Source organism: Anomaloglossus baeobatrachus, chromosome 3, assembly GCF_048569485.1.
Source record: "Anomaloglossus baeobatrachus isolate aAnoBae1 chromosome 3, aAnoBae1.hap1, whole genome shotgun sequence".
Classification (NCBI taxonomy): domain Eukaryota; kingdom Metazoa; phylum Chordata; class Amphibia; order Anura; family Aromobatidae; genus Anomaloglossus; species Anomaloglossus baeobatrachus.
In genome coordinates this window covers 83,104,963-83,125,167 of record NC_134355.1, presented here as the reverse complement: position 1 = coordinate 83,125,167, position 20,205 = coordinate 83,104,963, and the positions used below count along the sequence as shown (strand labels likewise).

Sequence of the window (20,205 nt, the reverse complement as noted above, 5' to 3'; positions counted from 1 at the left end):
TCTCTTTACTTCAATTACCCCCCTTGTTCTCCACATTCTGCTTGACCTATCCAATTCATTGCATGTTTTATAATAACATTTTCTAATGTGTTTTTAATGAATAAAATGTATTTTGCAACAAAATTGTTTGCCTTATCTCCTTTCCTCCTTTTTTGTGTTATGGTCTTTGGAGTTGGCATTGTTCCCGGGGGACACTACTGAGTTATTCCCTCGGTGCTATACATTATGGCCATTTTTTTGTACTTAGCTTATAGAGGCCAAATCTGGTGACAGGTTTCCCTTTAAAGGTGTAGAATAGAGTTTGTGTGAGTCGATTTGGAGGACCCTGTCTATCGGCCATGTCAGTTATCTCGAGTCCTGGAAACTCCCTCTTTCATCAGCGCATTTTGTCAACCGCATTTTATTTTTATAAACCTTTAAAAATTATTTTGATTTGTAAGAAGTGCTAATAATTGAATGTCCTTCTCTTTCAGTGGACGGCTGTATACACAGAGCTTCGGGGCCTTTTCTGAGTGCTGAATGTCGCACACTGCGAGGTTGCGAGACCGGTAAAGCAAAAATCACTTGTGCTTATGAACTGCCAGCGAAATGTAAGTCCCTGGAACTTCTTCATAAAGCATGAGATTTTATGACTGAATTGATAAATGTAATGGGTATTTTCTACAAGGCACATTACAACTAGTTCAGTTTGTATGTAGCAGCTCCATTACAGCTAGAAATTGAAAAGGCAGCAACGCCAGCACTATCTGCGACACTATAGCGCCGCTGCTAAAAGATTCACATCCTTATTCCAACCACAAGACAAGTATCGTACAAAGGTCATGAATGGATCAGCTAGAAAGGATTCTCTGCTTGGTGTGCTCCTCTTTAGTATGACAGCTGCAAGATAAGATGTGCTGGGAATTATTGATCATATTATATGCACTTAGCTTCAAGATTCTGAAATATTAAGACTAAGTAGCTTATAGGGATATTACTTTAGGATTTAAAGAAAATGGATCTGGTTGGATTTGAAAGTTTTTACTTTGCGTAGGAATATTTAAACCATTTTATAGTTTTAAGGTTGAAAGAAGACACAAATCCATCGAGTTTACCCTTCAACGTACTACATTGATCCAGATGAAGGTAAAATTCCTTCTTGACCTCAAATATTATTTATTTATTATCCTTAACTTGTATAGCACCATCATTTTCTATAGGATGTTACAGATGTGATCATCACTGTCCCCATTGGGGTTCACAATCTAAATTCCCTATTCTGTATGTCTTTGGACCTTGGAGGAAACCGGAGAAAAATCACACAAAGACAAGAAGAACATACAAACTCTTTGCAGATGTTGTCCTTGGTGGGATTAGAACCCAGGACCGCAGTGCTGCAAGACTGCAGTGCTAACCACTGAGCCACCGTGCTGCCCATTGTGATCAAACTGCAGCAATTGCACCAAAATAAGTAATGTAGCTGCAATGTGTGAATGTAGCCTTACAATAATTAATCACCATCAATGATTAAGAAACCTACCTTTCTCTAGACATAGAGGTTGCCCCATTTGCAGGCCTAGCTGTGAAAAGCTCTTTACAAGGATCTTTGTACATTTTAATATGATCACAAATAAGTCTTTGTTTTTCCAAATGGAATACCCCAACTTTAATAACTTGTCTTGGTATTGCAGCCCACCCATTCCTCTACTAATCTTGGTTGCTCTTCTCTGCACCTGCTCTAGTTCAGCTATGTCCTTCTTATACACCGGGTATCAAAATTGTACCCAATAGTGTACGTGTGGTCGCACCAGTGACTTTTATAGAGGAACAACTATGTTCTTGTCAGGAGCATCTATGCCTCTTGTAAAAAGTATCACATGATATTATTTGCTTTGGCAGCAGCTGCCTGACACTCCCCACTAAGGGTGAGTTTACTGTACATCAATACTCCCAAGTCTTTTCCAATGACAGTTTTACTTAGTTTTAGTTTTTAGTACATAATTGTACATTTTATTATCTTTGCTCAAATGCATGACTTTATTTGTATCTATAAACTCCAATTGCCATTTCTTGTCTCAAACCTCCAGCTTCTTTTAAATTCCTCTTTAATTTTAAAGCACCACTGACTTTTTTTTTTAATTTGTTCGCCGGAGTGGTATCACTAATGTCTCTTTCCTACTCCTAGTTATATACTTATCAGCCACCGTCATCTTCTGTTCTCAGAAATGCTCCAGTAGTCTTCTGCTCTTGGTGATACTCCAGTCATCTTCTGTTCTTGGCGACACTCCAGTTATCTTCTGTTCTTGGCGACACTCCAGTCATCTTCTGCTCTTGGCGACACTCCAGTCATCTTCTGTTCTTGGCGACACTCCAGTCATCTTCTGTTCTCAGAAATGCTCCAGTCATCTTCTGTTCTTGGTGACACTCCAGTCATCTTCTGTTCTTGGCGACACTCCAGTCATCTTCTGTTCTTGGCGACACTCCAGTCATCTTCTGCTCTTGGCGACACTCCAGTCGTCTTCTGTTCTTGGCGACCCTCCAGTCGTCTTCTGTTCTCGGCGACGCTCCAGTCATTTTCTGTTCTCGGCGACGCTCCAGTCGTCTTCTGCTCTTGGTGACGCTCCAGTCATCTTCTGTTGGTTGTGACCTGTCGGATCGCTCCAGTGTTTGCTAGGCGAGCAAGAGGACTTCTCAATGTAAGTCTATGAGAGCTAGTATGAGGATCACATAGACTTGTATTGAGCGCCTGTGACTTTTAGCTGACTTCCGGTCAAGCAGAAGTTGTGGTCACAAGAAGGCATATCAGGAAAAGAGCAGCAAGAAGAGCTGAAGACGGTTGAAGATAAATATATTACTAGGGACAGGGAATTTACATTGGAATTTACATTGGGGCCACCAAATAAATCATCTTTAAAACTTTAATTGCTCACCAAAAAGAACAGGCATATTTATCAGTAAAATGCCCATGCACATCAATTACCTGTTAACCAAATGCTTTTTTTTTAACTAGCCTCATTCCTGCCACCACTCTCCCCACACTTATGCATGACTGGTTCTACTAATCATGCATTTCCTCTGTATAGGGAGAGAGGAGATAGCTATGGACAGTCACTGTTGAATACTGCTCTCCAGAGGATTTGGCTTTTAAATTCCAACCCACCAATCCTTTTCACCGCAACTTTATTGGTAGGCTAATTTATGAAAATTGGACTTTAATGTGCACTTTTATGCATAATTTGAGATGTGTATATCTATTATTTTAAAATAAACTATTTGCTTGTGCAGTTTTTAACCTGAAACCACATAAAGATAGCCAACTCGGTGGTCAAGTCATAGTATAACTATTAGAACACAATGTAAAGAGAAAAGAAGACAAGGCACCCTCTTGATATTACACCATTGAGAGCAGTCAACGTTTAATATAAGAATATGCTCTCACCATTCGGTATTATTGTAGGGGCATAGCTCTCTTCAAGATATGTCAGTAAACCATGGTGTGATTTGCAGATGGGCTCTACCTTCTCAGTATCCTGTTTGGGTCTAATAACCAGTATTACAAATGCATAGAAAATAGGGAATAATTATGGAAGCTCCTATTAGAGAGACAGATGGTAAGTCCACTAAGGAGAAGCTTCTATATTTAAGTGGTAATACAACGCGTTTCAGGAACGGACCATCCCACTACCTGATGAAGGGGGTTGTCCATCTTGGAAACACGTTATTAGCTCCACAAGACAAAAGTTGCTGCCACAATTCCTCTGTGCAGAGCACCTTGTACACTAGGAGATGCTCTGCCCCGCTTTCCTGCACCACTGAGATGGCAGTAACATGATTCCTCTGTGCAGAGCATCTTGCACACTAGGGGATACTCTGCTGCACTTTGCTGGACCCCTGAGATGGCAGTGACATGATTCCTCTGTGCAGAGCATCTTGCACACTAGCGAATGCTCTGCTGTGCTTCTGGACTACTGAGATGGCAGTTACATGATTCCTCTGTGCAGCGCATCTGGCACATTAGGAGTTGCTCTGCTGAGTTTTCCTGAGCTACTGAGCTGGCAGGTTGATTAACAGCGCAGGATTCCATGGTTCTGGGAGGTGCTGATTAGTCAGGTGTTCCATCTTCCCGGTAATTGCTCTGCTTCTTTGCTGAGCATGCTCTCCCAGAAGCTCGCCAGTCATACATTCTGGTTCTGTAGTTGTGCTGTTGACCTGTGTTTTTGCATGTGTTCTGATGTTTATTTCTTGACCCTGGACCATTGCTTGACTCCTGCCCACTTCCTGTTCCTGTCGTGACCTCTTGGCTTTTGACCTCGAACCTTTACCTGACCACGTCTCTGTTTTCTCTCTGAATCTATTATGTGCCCTCCTAGATTTCTAACCCTCAGATTGTGACCTGACTATGCTTCTGTGTACGCCCTGTATCCATACGTATCCTCCTGTTATCAGACCCCGGATTGCCTGACTACTCTTCTGTCTGTACTATCTGTAAGCAGTGACTTGCATTACCGTTTCTTTATTTAAGTAATAAGATATTTCGAGCACCGATTTACCACTTTGTTAGCTATAGGAACAATCAGTCCCTGAATTTAATTGTTTGTGGACCTACTGTCTGTCTGTCTACTTACATTTGGCACTGGGTGAGTTACCCCTAATTTTCTTGGAATCACATACTTATAACTAAACTATGACATAGTGCGCAATTTTACAGAATGTATTTTATTTATAGAGCAATAAGCCTGACTTTTGATGTGTGTTTGAAGATATAATAAGAGAGGTTGAGCAGCTAAATAATTTACTCACATAGACATTGATGGATTCGCAAGGATGAGATAACATGCTCAGTTTTCAGTCCATTTGATGTGGATCATTTTCTACTATTATTCTTTTTGAACGATTGCATGTATATTGATAAAGAAATAATAAAAAAGGAAAAAGACAAGTTGAAAGAAAGATTACACTTTTAAGGTTATGCATCTAGATTAATAGTACCATTGTAGGTTGGTATCGTTAACTTTGCTCTGCAATGCATTAATAAGATGCAGATGGGAAAATGGAGCTCCTGGGGAAGAGAAGTCCAGGATCATGCGCATTGCGCACTGAGCCGAAATCCAGTGTCAGGCAGCGATGGCGGCAGAGGTGAGATCATCCTGTGAAGCTGCGCATTAATTAGCATGATAGTAGGCCCACAGGAATGTACTAACATGCGAATGGAGCTGACTGACAAGGGAACTAACGCCCAGGGGACTAGTCCCCTTGCTCATTAGCATAATATAAAGGATCTTTAGAAATACTTTTTCTAAAGATCTCTTTATCTATGCTAGTGTATACATGGACGGATAGGCAGGGATTAGCAATATGCACCCAGAACTGCTTGTGGTTCTGGGTTCATATTGGACCTGACAGGTTCCCTTTAAGTCCCCTGTGTGTCTGTGGGTGCAATGCTACCAGCCACCACTAGATGTCTCCATTCCGAGGTTCCCTAGCTGTAAAGGGAGATTTTAGTCTTCAGGTATAGTGACAGGCAGGGCCGCCATCAGGGCATTACTACTGTGACTCCTGTAGGGAGCCCGGTGAGCAGAAGCCAGGAGGGGGGCCCCACTGACAGCCCAGGCCCCTCCCCTTTTACATTCACCTGCTCACTGGGCCTGAAGGGCAGGGGCCACCATTAGGGCAATGAGGAGGGCCCGGGCCGCTCATAGAGAGCTGCCATCTCTTTTTCTGCTCTGCAGAGCAGGACAGGAAATGTACCGGACCACAATGGAGGCTGCAGGAGCTGAGAAGGTGAAGGACCTGTAGATTCAGGACTTTCAATGTCACCTGACTAATCATGTGCCTGATCACCTGACCTGAGCCTCCGTGCATGTCCCAGTGTCTCCTCTCCTGCTCTGCACCATCTGGAACTGCAAGATGAGGTAATGTATAGTGTGTGTAGAGAAATGTGCCTGTTGTAGGGTTGTGTGTGTGTGTGTGTGTGTATGTGTATGTGTATGTGTACAGGCTGTGTGTAATATGGGGGTGCTGCAGCCTGTGCGTGTATATGTGTACAGGCTGTGTGTAATATTGGGGTGCTGCAGCCTGTGCGTGTATATGTGTACAGGTTATGTGTAATATGGGGGTGCTGCAGCCTGTGTGTGTATATGTGTACAGGTTATGTGTAATATGGGGGTGCTGCAGCCTGTGTGTGTGTATATATGTGTACAGGCTGTGTGTTATACGGGGGTGCTACAGCCTGTGTGTGTACATGTGTAAAGGGTGGGCAGACCCCTTACAAGGAAGCACAGGTTTTCTCTGAAGTGGTTAATGCTGTCCCCATAGAAACTGTAGAGGAGGGAGGAGGAGCCGGCAGCTTAGGGGGAAAGGAAGTGTGTGCTGAAGGCAGTTGTGTCCGGGACGGGAGAGAAGAAACAGCCAGGGGCAGAGTGTGGAGCTGAGTGGGCAGAAAGAAAGAAAGAAAGAAGGGAGCTGGAAGAACAGGGAAGCCGGAGAGAAAAGGAGCGGGCGGAACCTCATAGTGCGAAGCAGTCCCGGTGTGGGTCCGGGCTGTGGGTAGCCATAAGTGGGAGCCGGGCGAAGAGGAGTAGTCAGGCAAGTCACCCACTTGAGGGGACGCTAGGGCAGGCTTTCCCTCAGCTAAAGGAAGCGCCACAGCACTGTGTTTTGTTACTGCCAAGTGTGGAGAATTGCGAAGAATAAAACATGTTTGTTATTTGCATTGAACCATGCCTGAAGAGTATTTGTGCGCCGGACGACATCTGCACCACCACACTCTGCCCCACCAAGACATCTCCCGTCCCGATAGTGACGGCGGAGCCAGGGGTAAGCCTGTCAGCTAGGGCCACGACTACAAGCCCAGAGGCGCCCCTGGCACCCCGTTACATTTGGCGTAGTCGGCAGGATCCGGATCGTATGCAAGGGGACCCGCTCCAAGAAGATGGAGACCAAGTGGTGCCCAGGGCCCCTGATCTGGACTTTCAGCGAAGATTTACAGTCCCATGGTGGGAAGAAGAAACAGTGCCTGAGGCGTTGGACCGGGCACAAGATGGCGGCAAGGTGGCCGTCGTCTGTGAAGAAACAGCGCGCGAAGAATTGGCGCCAAAAGAAGAGCCTGGGGCTGGCCGGTGCCGAAAAAGAAGTTCGGAGTACTCCGCCCAAAGAGGGGAGGTGCCGGTCCCAGGGCACGAAGGAAGATATGTGAAGTGGGCGGTGTTCCAGAGAAAAAGAAGAACCGCCACGTAGGGGTCGACCTGATGTGTGAGACTGGGGGTGGAGTATACCCAAGAGCGGGAAAAGTAAGCCCGCCTCCACTTCCTCCAGCATCTCCACTGACCCCGACGCCATTACCAGAAACGCTGACTCCGAGCAAGATGGAGACTCCAGGAAGACAGCAAGCTGCGGTAGCCGCACTAGTAGCGACTAGCCTGGGCAGAGGACGCCCGAAGCAGACTGCGGCTGCGGAAGGACCCACCCTTAACCTACCGGCTGTGCCAGGAGGACCGGAGCGGCCCACTACACAAGAGGCCGCACAGTGGCAACAGGAAATCGAGTGGGAGGAATGCCAATACCAGCGGCGGTCGCAGCAAAGACCGGTGCTAGCTGAACTCTCCCACCCGAGACGTTGGAGCAACCCGCCAACTACGAGCCCTTCCGGAGGCTGCGCCAGTTGCCCGGACAGTCCCTGTCAGAGTACGTGCAGGCCCAACGAGCCGAATCGCAACGTGCATATCATCCGGAGTGACTTTTCAAGACCGGAAGATGGCGGGCCTGTTTTTGTTCAACACCGGCATTGTTTTGAGCCGGAAGAAGGTGTGTTGTTTGTAACCGTTCAAGTTGCTGAGCCCGGAAGAGAGCCTGATGCTGGACTGAGCCAGGGGCTCCCTCCGCGTCGTTAAGAAGATTTTTGCCGAGTTGTGTTCCTGCCAGCTAACGTCTAAGACCGGGAGTGCTGCAAAAGCCTCCGGGCAGAAACTCCACTAAGACCGGGAGTGCCTGCCGACGGCCTCCGGGCACGACTAAGACCGGGAGCTTCCAGGAGGAACTCCGGGCGCTGGACTGGTGTGCCCTTGCGGGTGCCCTCAGGTGAACATGTTCGCAGTTTCATTAAAATGACTTTGTTTAGTTTTAAAATGTGATTTTAGATTTGTGCCTTGCCGGGAGGCTTAGGCTTAAAGAGGGGAGGTATGTAAGGGGTGGGCAGACCCCTTACAAGGAAGCACAGGTTTTCTCTGAAGTGGTTAATGCTGTCCCCATAGAAACTGTAGAGGAGGGAGGAGGAGCCGGCAGCTTAGGGGGAAAGGAAGTGTGTGCTGAAGGCAGTTGTGTCCGGGACGGGAGAGAAGAAACAGCCAGGGGCAGAGTGTGGAGCTGAGTGGGCAGAAAGAAAGAAAGAAAGAAGGGAGCTGGAAGAACAGGGAAGCCGGAGAGAAAAGGAGCGGGCGGAACCTCATAGTGCGAAGCAGTCCCGGTGTGGGTCCGGGCTGTGGGTAGCCATAAGTGGGAGCCGGGCGAAGAGGAGTAGTCAGGCAAGTCACCCACTTGAGGGGACGCTAGGGCAGGCTTTCCCTCAGCTAAAGGAAGCGCCACAGCACTGTGTTTTGTTACTGCCAAGTGTGGAGAATTGCGAAGAATAAAACATGTTTGTTATTTGCATTGAACCATGCCTGAAGAGTATTTGTGCGCCGGACGACATCTGCACCACCACACTCTGCCCCACCAAGACATCTCCCGTCCCGATAGTGACGGCGGAGCCAGGGGTAAGCCTGTCAGCTAGGGCCACGACTACAAGCCCAGAGGCGCCCCTGGCACCCCGTTACACATGTGTACAGGCTTTGTGTAATATGGGGGTGCTGCAGCCTGTGTGTGTATATGTGTACAGGCTGTGTGTAATATGGGGGTGCTGCAGTGTGTGTGTGTGTGTGTGTGTGTATATGTGTACAGGCTGTGTGTAATATGGGGGTGCTGCAGCCTGTGTGTGTATATTTGTGTACAGGCTGTGTAATACGGGGTTTGCTGTGGGCTGTGTGTGTATATGTGTATAGGCTGTGTGTAATATGGGGGTGCTGCAACCTGTGTGTAATATGGGGGTGCCGCAGGCTGTGTGTGATATGGGGGTGCTTCAGGCTGTGTGTGATATGGGGGTGCTGCAGGCTGTGTGTGATATGGGGGTGCTGCAGGCTGTGTGTGATATGGGGTTGCTGCAGGCTGTGTGAGACATGGGGGTGCCGCAGGCTGTGTGTGATATGGAAGTGCTGCAGGCTGTGCGTGATATGGGAGTGCTGCAGGCTGTGTGTGATATGGGGGTGCTGCAGGCTGTGTGTGATCTGGGGGTGCCACAGGCTGTGTGTGATATGGGGGTGCCGCAGGCTGTGTGTGATATGGGGGTGCTTCAGGCTGTGTGTGATATGGGGGTGCTGCAGGCTGTGTGTGATATGGGGGTGCTGCAGGCTGTGTGTGATATGGGGTTGCTGCAGGCTGTGTGAGACATGGGGGTGCCGCAGGCTGTGTGTGATATGGAAGTGCTGCAGGCTGTGTGCGATATGGAAGTGCTGCAGGCTGTGTGTGATATGGGGGTGCTGCGGGATGTGTGTGATATGGTGGTGCCACAGGCTGTGTGTGATATGGAAGTGCTGCAGGCTGTGTGCGATATGGAAGTGCTGCAGGCTGTGTGTGATATGGGGTTGCTGCAGGCTGTGTGTGATATGGGAGTGCTGCAGGCTGTGTGTGATATGGGGGTGCAGATAATGGTGAAGTTGGTTTCTTATTCGGGGCTGAAGTTGGTTTCTTATTCGGCTATTATTTATTTTCTGTTTTTTACTGGTTCCTCAACAAAAATAAACCATCCTAAGTATATAATACCAGGCAGTCATGTGCCCTGTATATAATACCATGCAGTCATGTGCCCTGTATTTGATACCATGCAGTCATGTGCCCTGTATATAATACCAGGTGGTCATGTGCCCTGTATATAATACCAGGCAGTCATGTGCCCTGTATATAATACCAGGCAGTCATGTGCCCTGTATATAATACCAGGCAGTCATGTGCCCTGTATATAATACCACGCAGTCATGTGCCCTGTATATAATACCAGGCAGTCATGTGCCCTGTATATAATACCATGCAGTCATGTGCCCTGTATATAATACCATGCAGTCATCTGCCCTGTATATAATACCATGCAGTCATCTGCCCTGTATATAATACCAGGCAGTCATGTGCCCTGTATATAATACCAGGCAGTGATGTGTCCTGTATATAATACCAGGCAGTCATGTGCCCTGTATATAATACCATGCAGTCATGTGCCCTGTATTTAATACCATGCAGTCATGTGCCCTGTATATAATACCAGGTGGTCATGTGCCCTGTATATAATACCAGGCAGTCATGTGCCCTGTATATAATACCAGGCAGTCATGTGCCCTGTATATAATACCAGGCAGTCATGTGCCCTGTATATAATACCACGCAGTCATGTGCCCTGTATATAATACCAGGCAGTCATGTGCCCTGTATATAATACCATGCAGTCATGTGCCCTGTATATAATACCATGCAGTCATCTGCCCTGTATATAATACCAGGCAGTCATGTGCCCTGTATATAATACCAGGCAGTGATGTGTCCTGTATATAATACCAGGCAGTCATGTGCCCTGTATATAATACCATGCAGTCATGTGCCCTGTATATAATACCATGCAGTCATGTGCCCTGTATATAATACCAGGCAGTCATGTGCCCTGTATATAATACCAGGCAGTCATGTGCCCTGTATATAATACCAGGCAGTCATGTGCCCTGTATATAATACCAGGCAGTCATGTGCCCTGTATATAATACTATGCAGTCATGTGCCCTGTATATAATACCATGCAGTCATGTGCCCTGTATATAATACCATGCAGTCATGTGCCCTGTATATAATACCATGCAGTCATGTGCCCTGTATATAATACCAGGCAGTCACGTGCCCTGTATATAATACCAGGCAGTCATGTGCCCTGTATATAATACCAGGCAGTCATGTGCCCTGTATATAATACCAGGCAGTCATGTGCCCTGTATATAATACCAGCCAGTCATGTGCCCTGTATATAATACCAGCCAGTCATGTGCCCTGTATATAATACCAGGCAGTCATGTGCCCTGTATATAATACCAGGCAGTCATGTGCCCTGTATATAATACCAGGCAGTCATGTGCCCTGTATATAATACCACGCAGTCATGTGCCCTGTATATAATACCAGGCAGTCATGTGCCCTGTATATAATACCATGCAGTCATGTGCCCTGTATATAATACCATGCAGTCATCTGCCCTGTATATAATACCAGGCAGTCATGTGCCCTGTATATAATACCAGGCAGTGATGTGCCCTGTATATAATACCAGCCAGTCATGTGCCCTGTATATAATACCAGCCAGTCATGTGCCCTGTTGTGAATACACTTAAAAACACTTAAAAAAATAAGACTGCCACAAAAATGGGCATCAAACTGGGCACTGAGGTATGTTATTAAAGGGGTTAAATGGCTTTGGGCCACTGATCTCACACTACATTTACATAACTAGTGATGCACCACATGCAATTCATACTTCCCCAAATGGGTTGTGGGCATCATAACTGGCATCAAAGTGGGCAGAAACCCAATTTTCACAGATTTCAATAAGTAACAAGTGTTTTGAGGGGTTAAATGGCTTTGGGCCACTGATACCTCACCATAAAGCTATACCTAGTGATGCCCCTCATTTGCCTAAAAAGAACCCTGTGCCAGGCCCACAAATAACCCTGTGCCAGACCCACAAAGAACCCTGTGCCAGGCCTAGAAAGAACCCTGTGCCAGGCCCACAAAGAACCCTGTGCCAGACCCACAAAGAACCCTGTGCCAGGCCTACAAAGAACCCTGTGCCAGGCCTACAAAGAACCCGGTGCCAAGCCCATGACTCGCCTCAGGGCTATGGGGTACTCGGTCCCGGGTCATATATTTACGGGGAACAGTTCACTGGGTGGCCGTTGCCCGGTTCCGTGACCCTGGGAGTCGCTTGAAGGGGGTTATGTACAGGGGAGTATTTATAAAGTTTATGTCGTGACGCTACTTGCGGGTTGCGGTTATGGAGATAGAACCGCCACTGCACAGTCTCTCCACTGGGGCTGATGTTAACGGCAACCTGGATGTTGGGCCGTCCGCAAGTAAGGCTGCGGCCCCAGGGGGTAGGTGATGGAGCCAGGCGCCGGAGCACGAGATGGCGTCGCCAGTAAGTAATGGGGACGAGGCAAGAGCTCCGGTTCAGGTGTTTATTCACTGGTTAGGAGATTGCCTGAGAACGTACTGGTTCACTGCTGGTAAGTCTCTGGTTATCCGGTGCAAGATCCAGGTGGTTACCGGTGTCAGTGTAAATGTTCTGTTTGTCCTCGCTATCCAGCGATCAGCAGAAAGAACCTGGGCTGAGCTCCTGCTCCCAAGCAAACCACCTGTCACTTACTCCAGATAGATACTGCTCCTTAACTCAGTTGAAGTACCCTGTAGCGACCAGAGCCTCAGGGGCGCTACATTCACAAAGAACTTTGTGCCACGCCCACAAAGAACCCTATGCCACGCTCACAAAGAACCCTGTGCCATGCCCACAAAGAACTTTGTGCCATGCCCACAAAGAACCTTGTGCCACACCCACAAAGAACCCTGTGCCATGCCCAGAAAGAACTTTGTGCCTCGCCCACAAAGAACCCTGTGCCTCGCCCACAAAGAACCTTGTGCCAGGCCCACAAATATGTCTGTGCCACGCCCCCTTGGAAAATCCTATAAAAATCAGCACCAAATAGAATGGCTAATATATCTATAATAAGGCGAATTTTGCAAAAAAAATACTCGGGGAAGCATCGGGAATGAAATGAGAGCTAAAACGGGTGACTTTTCACCAGTTGACGGGCCGTCTTTAAGGTCCGCTCACTGGTAGGTGGTTGTACACTTGATGGAAATGTTCATTGTATATTTATAAGCATTTCTGATGCTTTGCTTTTATTATACATTGGAATAATTAGTTATTTCGCCTGGAGTAATAGGATGCTGGAAATATCCCCTCTTCTCCTCACAGGGTAATATATACATTGTAGATGATAATGGCCTGGCTCTCTATTTTCGATAAATAATGGCGTTCAGAGCACTTTTCACTTGATAATGTTTGACTGCCTTGAAAGCAGTTGTTAAAAAAAATACATTTTCTCTTTTATTCATGCAGATTTGTGGATAGTGAATACTCGCAAGCCCAGAGAGATCAAAGTGATATATTGTGTTTTCAGCTGCTGTGCAAAGGCTGATTGGCAATTACTGTGAAGGCATCTGTCACATGTTAACGCATAGAAACAGCGAACACAATCCAATGCTGGAATTTATCCGCAGCTCCAGACTGGACTTAACAGAGTTTTGCTTTTACAAGTGAATAGTCTTACGCAAAATATTTCCGCGTCCCCTAAATCCACCAGTCTGTTCTTATGCAGCACATGGGTGACATATGTGTAATAATTAATGATTGCGGGTCACCGGCGGGTAATAGGATGCATTTGTATTGTGTCTTTTAAGTATCAGCGATGTGTCAGTGAAAGGTCATATCGGTTACATGTGCGGCTTATCAAGGATAAATATCAGGATTTTATGTTTAACACGCGGAGGGGCAGAGAGCAAATGGCCATGGATCAGCCCAGGCTTTTTTTTCTTTTTAAGATATCGCAAGTTTCTTAGAAAAGATGAAAAATCAGAAATAAACATTGTTACCGCATTAGTGATGGGGGAGCATTAAAATGCTTGTTCCTCAATTCAGACTGGTCAGACTCTCGAATGAGCTCGACGCGAATAACGAACATTATAGAAAGTCAATGATTGGCCTGTTTGACTCTCTCCAATCACATTAGAAGAAAATGTTGGCACACACCGGGTATAAAATCAGTCCTTTATTTCATCTTGTTAAAAGTTGGTGGGAAGGAGGATGCGTGGTGCTGTGGAGGTCGACGGCCGCTTCACGCATGTCTTCGCGCTTCAACAGGTTAGGACCAGTTGAAGCGTGAGGACATGCGTGAAATGGCCTCCGTCATCCACAGCACCCCGCATCCTTCTTCCCACCAACTTTTAACAAGATGAAATAAAGGACTGATTTTATACCCGGTGAGTGCCAACCTTTTCTTCTAATATTATTGGAATTTGTTACGAATTTTGGTTTGAGCACCACTGAGGGTGTCACCCCCCCACAGACATAGTAACAGGCATAGTAACGGAACGCATTAAGAACAGGTTTTTGGTGTCGGACAATCTACACTACAAGTATATACTGTTTGACTCTCTGCCCACATACAGCCAGCCATAAACAGAGCATTTCCGGTGGGAGGGCAGAGTTTTTTCTTTTTTGGTCACACTAAGGCCGGAGTCACACTTGCGTATATCTGTCGTGAGTCTCGCATTGCATCACCCGGCACGGCCTGATGCTCTCTGGACATGAATGGGTCAGCTGAATAAAAATACAGGCAACTGACCTGCTCCTGTCAGCAGAGTGTGCGGTCCTGCTGGGTGATGCGATGCGAGACTCACGTGAGATACGCGCAATTGTGACTCCGGCTTAAGTCTGAGAAAGTTGTTTTCTCTTGGGTGCCTGCACACATCATATACAGTGAAACAAGCCTTTGCATTGTGGTTGTTGTACAAAATATCCAAGCACCCACAATACTCAGTCGAGCTCCGCGAGTACCCGGGCACCCTGATATTCGATTGAGTAACAAGCAGTGCCGAGCACGATCGCCCAACACTAATTGTTATATGTAATAAAATTACTTAGATTACCCATCACAAAGTCTAGGGATGCCCTTTTTACTTCTTAAGATTGGGCAGCCCCTTACTGGTTATTTTTATTTAATATGTTATTGTCGAAAGTGTACAGTAGGAATCCTAATGCCCACCAAAAGGGCCTGACTTTCTAGTTAAAAGTCAAGGTCCAAACTCCTGGGTTGTGGGATCCCGGCTTAAACATAAATGTGGCTCAAAAACTGTTATGTTGTGTTCACTAATGCTATATAGGGCACTCTGCAACTTTGACTTTTGGCTACGTTCCCACAATGAGCAGAATTTCTGCAGCATTTCTGCACTTGTTTAAATTAGGTAACATGTTTTTCATGACTTTTTTTACATGCATTTTTATCACGTTTGTGAATCCGTAGTTTTTGTAAATGGTCCCTTGAAACATTAATAGATGCTGAGTAAAAAAAGGATTACACACAGACCACACAAGTATGACAAGCAAGAAAACATTTTTGGATGAGAACGAGACCAGTTTTTTTTTATACGCTCATGTGACCCCAGCCTTAAAGGGACTCTGTCAGTACAGTAAGACTGTTCAAACCAAGTACAGGCAGTCGGTGCACCCTTGGTGTGGCAAAACATTTAAGGGGACTCTGTCACCAGGTTTTTGCTCCCCCATCTGAGAGCAGCATCATGTAGAGACAGAGACCCTCATGTTAGTGATATGTAACTTATTGAGCTGCTTGCTGTCATTTTGATAAAAATCACTGTTTATTCTGCTGCAGGTATAGCATTATTTGAATGTAGAGCAGGGTTATAATGAGCTCATGCAGCTGCTGGACTACCTGGCAGCATACCAAGAAGTCCTCCAATGGTAATCTCCTGCTAATTAAACAGTAATTTTTATAAAAACCACTCTAAGCAGCTCAGTAAGTGACACACCACTGGAATCAGGATCTCTGCCCCTATGTTATGCTGCTCTCCGAATAGGTGCCAAAAACCTGGTGACAGTGTATCTTTAAGTGCACCTTCCACATACTTTATTGCTATCGATCTCCATCCTTTCCTGGCTCTATAAGGCCGGAGCTGTCGGTCAAAGGGGATGAGGGGGTGAAGATAGAGGGAAAATAAGAAGGTGGGACAGTCCACTTATATGTGTAACCTTGGCAAGGGAGCACCTAGTACCTGTGCTTGGTATGAACAGTTATTATTCTGTGCTGTCAACCTGCCCTTAAATGGGCTCTATCAGCATAAAATGACTGTTCAAACGAAGAACGGGTGCTAGGTGCCAATGTGGCATGGCTACACATATAAGTAGACCTTCCCACTTACTTGTTTTCCCCCTATCTCGACACCTTAAGCTGGGGTCACACATAGTGACGCAGCAGCGATCACGACGGGCGACCTGACCTTATCAGGATCGTTGCTGCGTCGTTACATGGTCGCTGGTGAGCTGTCAAACAGGCAGATCTCACCAGCGACCAGTGACCAGCCCCCAGCCAGCAGCGATGCGTGGAAGCAATGCTGCGCTTGGTAACTAAGGTAAATATCGGGTAACCAAGGAAAGCACTTTGCTTGGTTACCCGATATTTACCTTAGTTACTAGCGTCCACCGCTCTCACGCTGCCAGTGCCAGGTCCCTGTTCCCTGCACTCCTAGCCAGAGTACACATCGGGTTAATTACCCGATGTGTACTCCAGCTATGTGTGCAGGGAGCAGGGAGCCGGCACTGGCAGCGTGAGAGCACACCGCTTAGCGCTGGCTCCCTGCACTCCTAGCCAGAGTACACATTGGGTTAATTACCCGATGTGTAATCCGGCTACGTGTGCAGGGAGCCAGCACTAATCGGTGTGCTCTCACGCTGCCAGTGCCGGCTCCCTGCTCACGTACCTGGAGTACACATCGGGTAATTAACCCGATGTGTAATCCGGCTACGTGTGCAGGGAGCAGGGAGCCGGCACTGGCAGCGTGAGAGAGGCGGACGCTGGTAACGAAGGTAAATATCGGGTAACCAAGGAAAGGTCTTCCCTTGGTTACCCAATGTTTACCTTGGTTACAGCTTACCGCAGGCTGCCAGAAGCCGGCTCCTGCTCCCTGCTCGCTTCAGTTCGTCGCTCTCTCGCTGTCATACACAGCGATGTGTGCTTCACAGCGGGAGAGCAACGAGCAAAAAATGAAGCAGGACATTCAGCAACGACCGGCGACCTCACAGCAGGGGCCAGGTCGTTGCTGGATGTCACACATAGCGACAGCGACGGGACGTCGCTGCTACGTCACAAAAAATGGTGACGTAGCAGCGACGTCGTTGTCGTCATCGCTGTGTGTGACAACACCTTTTCTCTTCTTTGATTGACAGCTTTGGTTTCAGAGACAGAAGAGTGCAGAGATAGATGGAAAACAAATAGGTGGGAAGGTGTATGTAAATGATTAGACCCGCCATGATGCATGGAGCACTTGTAAATGGTGTGAACAATCATTCTGAGCTGACAGTCCTTTTAAGGCCGGAGCCACACTTGTGAGAGTCTCGCATCATGTCACCCGGCATGGCCGCACACCTCTCAGCTGCATAGAAATACATGCAGCCAACCTGCTCCTGTCAGGAGAGTGTGCGGCCGTGCCGGGTGATGTGATGCGAGAATCCCGCGAGTCTCTCACAAGTGTGACTCTGGCCTAAGCAGTTTTGTGGCGTCTGTTCTTTATGGCTTTGGAGTTGTTTAGTTCTTATATACAGCAGAGAATAAATCTGTGCTGCGGCATGCACAGCATATCATGACTTCTTTCCAGTTGATTTCTGTTTGGACAGTCTCTGTATACCTCTGTATAAATTGAAGCCATATGGAGGTACAATATGGAGCTGTAATAGATCTGTGTGCATGAGAGAGATTTCCTAATTGGCGTTCTGGTCTTGTAAAATTCCACATTTAATTACCATTCTATGCTTTGAAAATGCGCTGGATTACCAAACGCTGGATAACATGAATTTCACTCATCTTTTTTTCCTCCTCTAAGAAGGATTTATTGGTGAAAGTCATTGATGTGCATGCAAAAATTTGCATTAAATAAAACTGCAATAATCAGTGTTACAAACTTTAGTGTGTACGGCACAATTTATGCCCTGTAGAAGCTAATGGCCTTTAGAAAATCTACAGATCCCATCATCCACCTAGGACTTGTGGATGATAGCTGTGATGCCATTGTATACATGATTTCTTGGAAGTCCTGGTGGCATCTCCGATGACGAGAAGAAATAGCTCTATTTTTGAGTACCATAAATTTCTTGACGATGTTTCTCGTTGATTTATTAACCATATTAAATCACCCCGTGTGTACTCAGGGTTCATTAACCTTTTATTGATGGGGGAATGTCTTACATTTTTGTTATTTACCGACCTGGGCAAAATATTTTCCGCCTCATTAACACTGATTGAAAATTTCATGACAATTATGTGCCATGATAGCAATTAAATGTAATTTATCAAGCCTCTAGACTGACATGTGATTAATGTAATGGTATGATTTGGTTTGATTGCAATTAGCTGGACCTCAAAGAGTGTTTTTTAGTAAAAATATATTATTTATAAAGAAAAATGAAAAAATTCTTAACAGCCTTCAAAGTGATGCATAGAACAGATGCAATCGGCAGATCTGCAAGAACGGTCATAAAATAATGGATGTACGGTAAGTCGTATCTAGGAAGAGTTAAAAAAAAATTCTCAGAACTTCAGATCATTAATAAAAACCTGTATAATATTTTGGCACCCTCTAAGCCACATCTATACTAACCCTAGGGATTTTAATGTAGAAAAGTGTTAAACATTTTTCTCTGTCCGATGGCAGACTTGTAGACTTGATGGACAGGGCTATAGGGAATGTGTGGTCAGAAGATGAACTGGTGTTATGATTAATAATTTATTGTATACATCATTTTCATTTTTTTTTCTAATTTCCATTTCAGTGTACGAAACCCACCCCCCAGAAATCTTTCAATTTTAACACAGGTCACTATGCCTGATACTAGACACATGCTTCCTATTGAAAACAAGTGACAGTTCAGCAGTCTCATTATCACAGACAGCATTACAATATAAAGTAATGTGTCTATACACAATATGTAACACCAAACCTACCATTCGCTCTTTTTGCATAATGACCTTTGCCCACAGTTGAGCATGTTAATCCTAGAACGCGCAACCATAGAAATCAACCATAGAAAACAAGTAACCTAGCAAGCCTGCAAGGCCCCATGTATGCGTTCTAGGGTTAAAGAAAGGTGGTCACTACTCTGCAGTATTGGCCACATCTCTGTAAAACTAATAGGGAAGGATTTTTCTAAATACCTTGTTCAGCCAATTCTGCCTGTGAGTGGCACTATCACCAGTGTCAGATTGGCTACCGGAGGGATCTCCAGTAATACCAGGCCTGGCTGCGGTTACCTGCATTGAACTCTAGAGCTCTCACTTGAGCTCCGGAGTGCAGCCTGGACTGAACTCGGGGTTTGCAGGACTGAGCCGTGAGCGCCGACTGATTCCCTGGCGACTGCGGTTCAGTTCATGGCAGCTGCGGACAGGCTGGGCTGAACTCCGAAGCGGTCACCTGAGCTCCAGAGTTCAGCACGGCCTGTCCACAGTTGTGACATGAACTGAACTGCAATCGCCGGGGAATCAGTTGGAGCTTGCGGTTCAGTTCTGCAAACCCCGAGTTCAGTCCAGGCTGCACTCTTGAGCTCAGGTGAGAGCTCCAGAGTTCAGTGCAGGAAACCTCCGGTAACCAGTCTGATTCTGGCTTTCACGGTCTGCTCATCCCGATGAGTGACCTCCGGGCTCTCCATGACCTCTGAGATCCAGTGATGTCAGGTCAACTTCCAGTTTACCTGATATCACCAAGCCTGGTCCCAGTCTTTCTGAGTCACTGGGCTGTGTGCGGCATTTCACCGCTCGTCACAGCCCAACATCGCTCATGCTTGCGGTGCTCTGCAGTGAAGAAGAGAGTGCAAGATGCTGCACTGTGACACTGGGCTGTGATGAGCGGTGAAATGCCGCCCACAGCCCAGCCACTCAGGAAGACTGGGGCCGGTTGCGGTGATGTCAGGTCAACTGGAAGTTGATCTGACATCACCGGATCCCAGGGGTTACGGAGCCCGAGGGGGGGGGTCACTTCATGGGGATAAGTGGACCGTAATAGCACCGCTGAAAGGCAAAATTGGCTGATCAAGGTATTTAGAAAAAGCCTTCCTTGTTAGTTTTACAGAGACATGGTCACTACTGCAGAGTAGTGAACCAACTCTTTAAGTTTTATAGTGTTTCTATGTCACCAAATAGGGTCTGAGTCAGTCTATTGCTGCAAATGTCCATGTGGCCCTGAAAAGAACAGGAAGTAGGAGATAAGTATTAGGCTTTCTTGTGCAATATATATATTTTTTATAGTTTTATTATAAATATTGGTTTA

At 46.4% G+C, this 20,205-nt stretch overlaps 1 protein-coding gene across 2 annotated transcripts in view; it reads left to right on the top strand.

Annotated features, from left to right (window-relative positions):
• The window catches only part of MACROD2 (mono-ADP ribosylhydrolase 2), a 2,939,506-nt gene that overhangs the window by 1,161,485 nt on the left and 1,757,816 nt on the right, over nucleotides 1–20,205 (top strand). For both annotated transcript variants that reach the window (XM_075338062.1, XM_075338061.1), the window contains exon 5: nucleotides 474–590. In XM_075338062.1, the coding sequence (XP_075194177.1) occupies nucleotides 474–590 (117 nt within the window). The remainder of the gene's footprint in view (nucleotides 1–473; nucleotides 591–20,205) is intronic.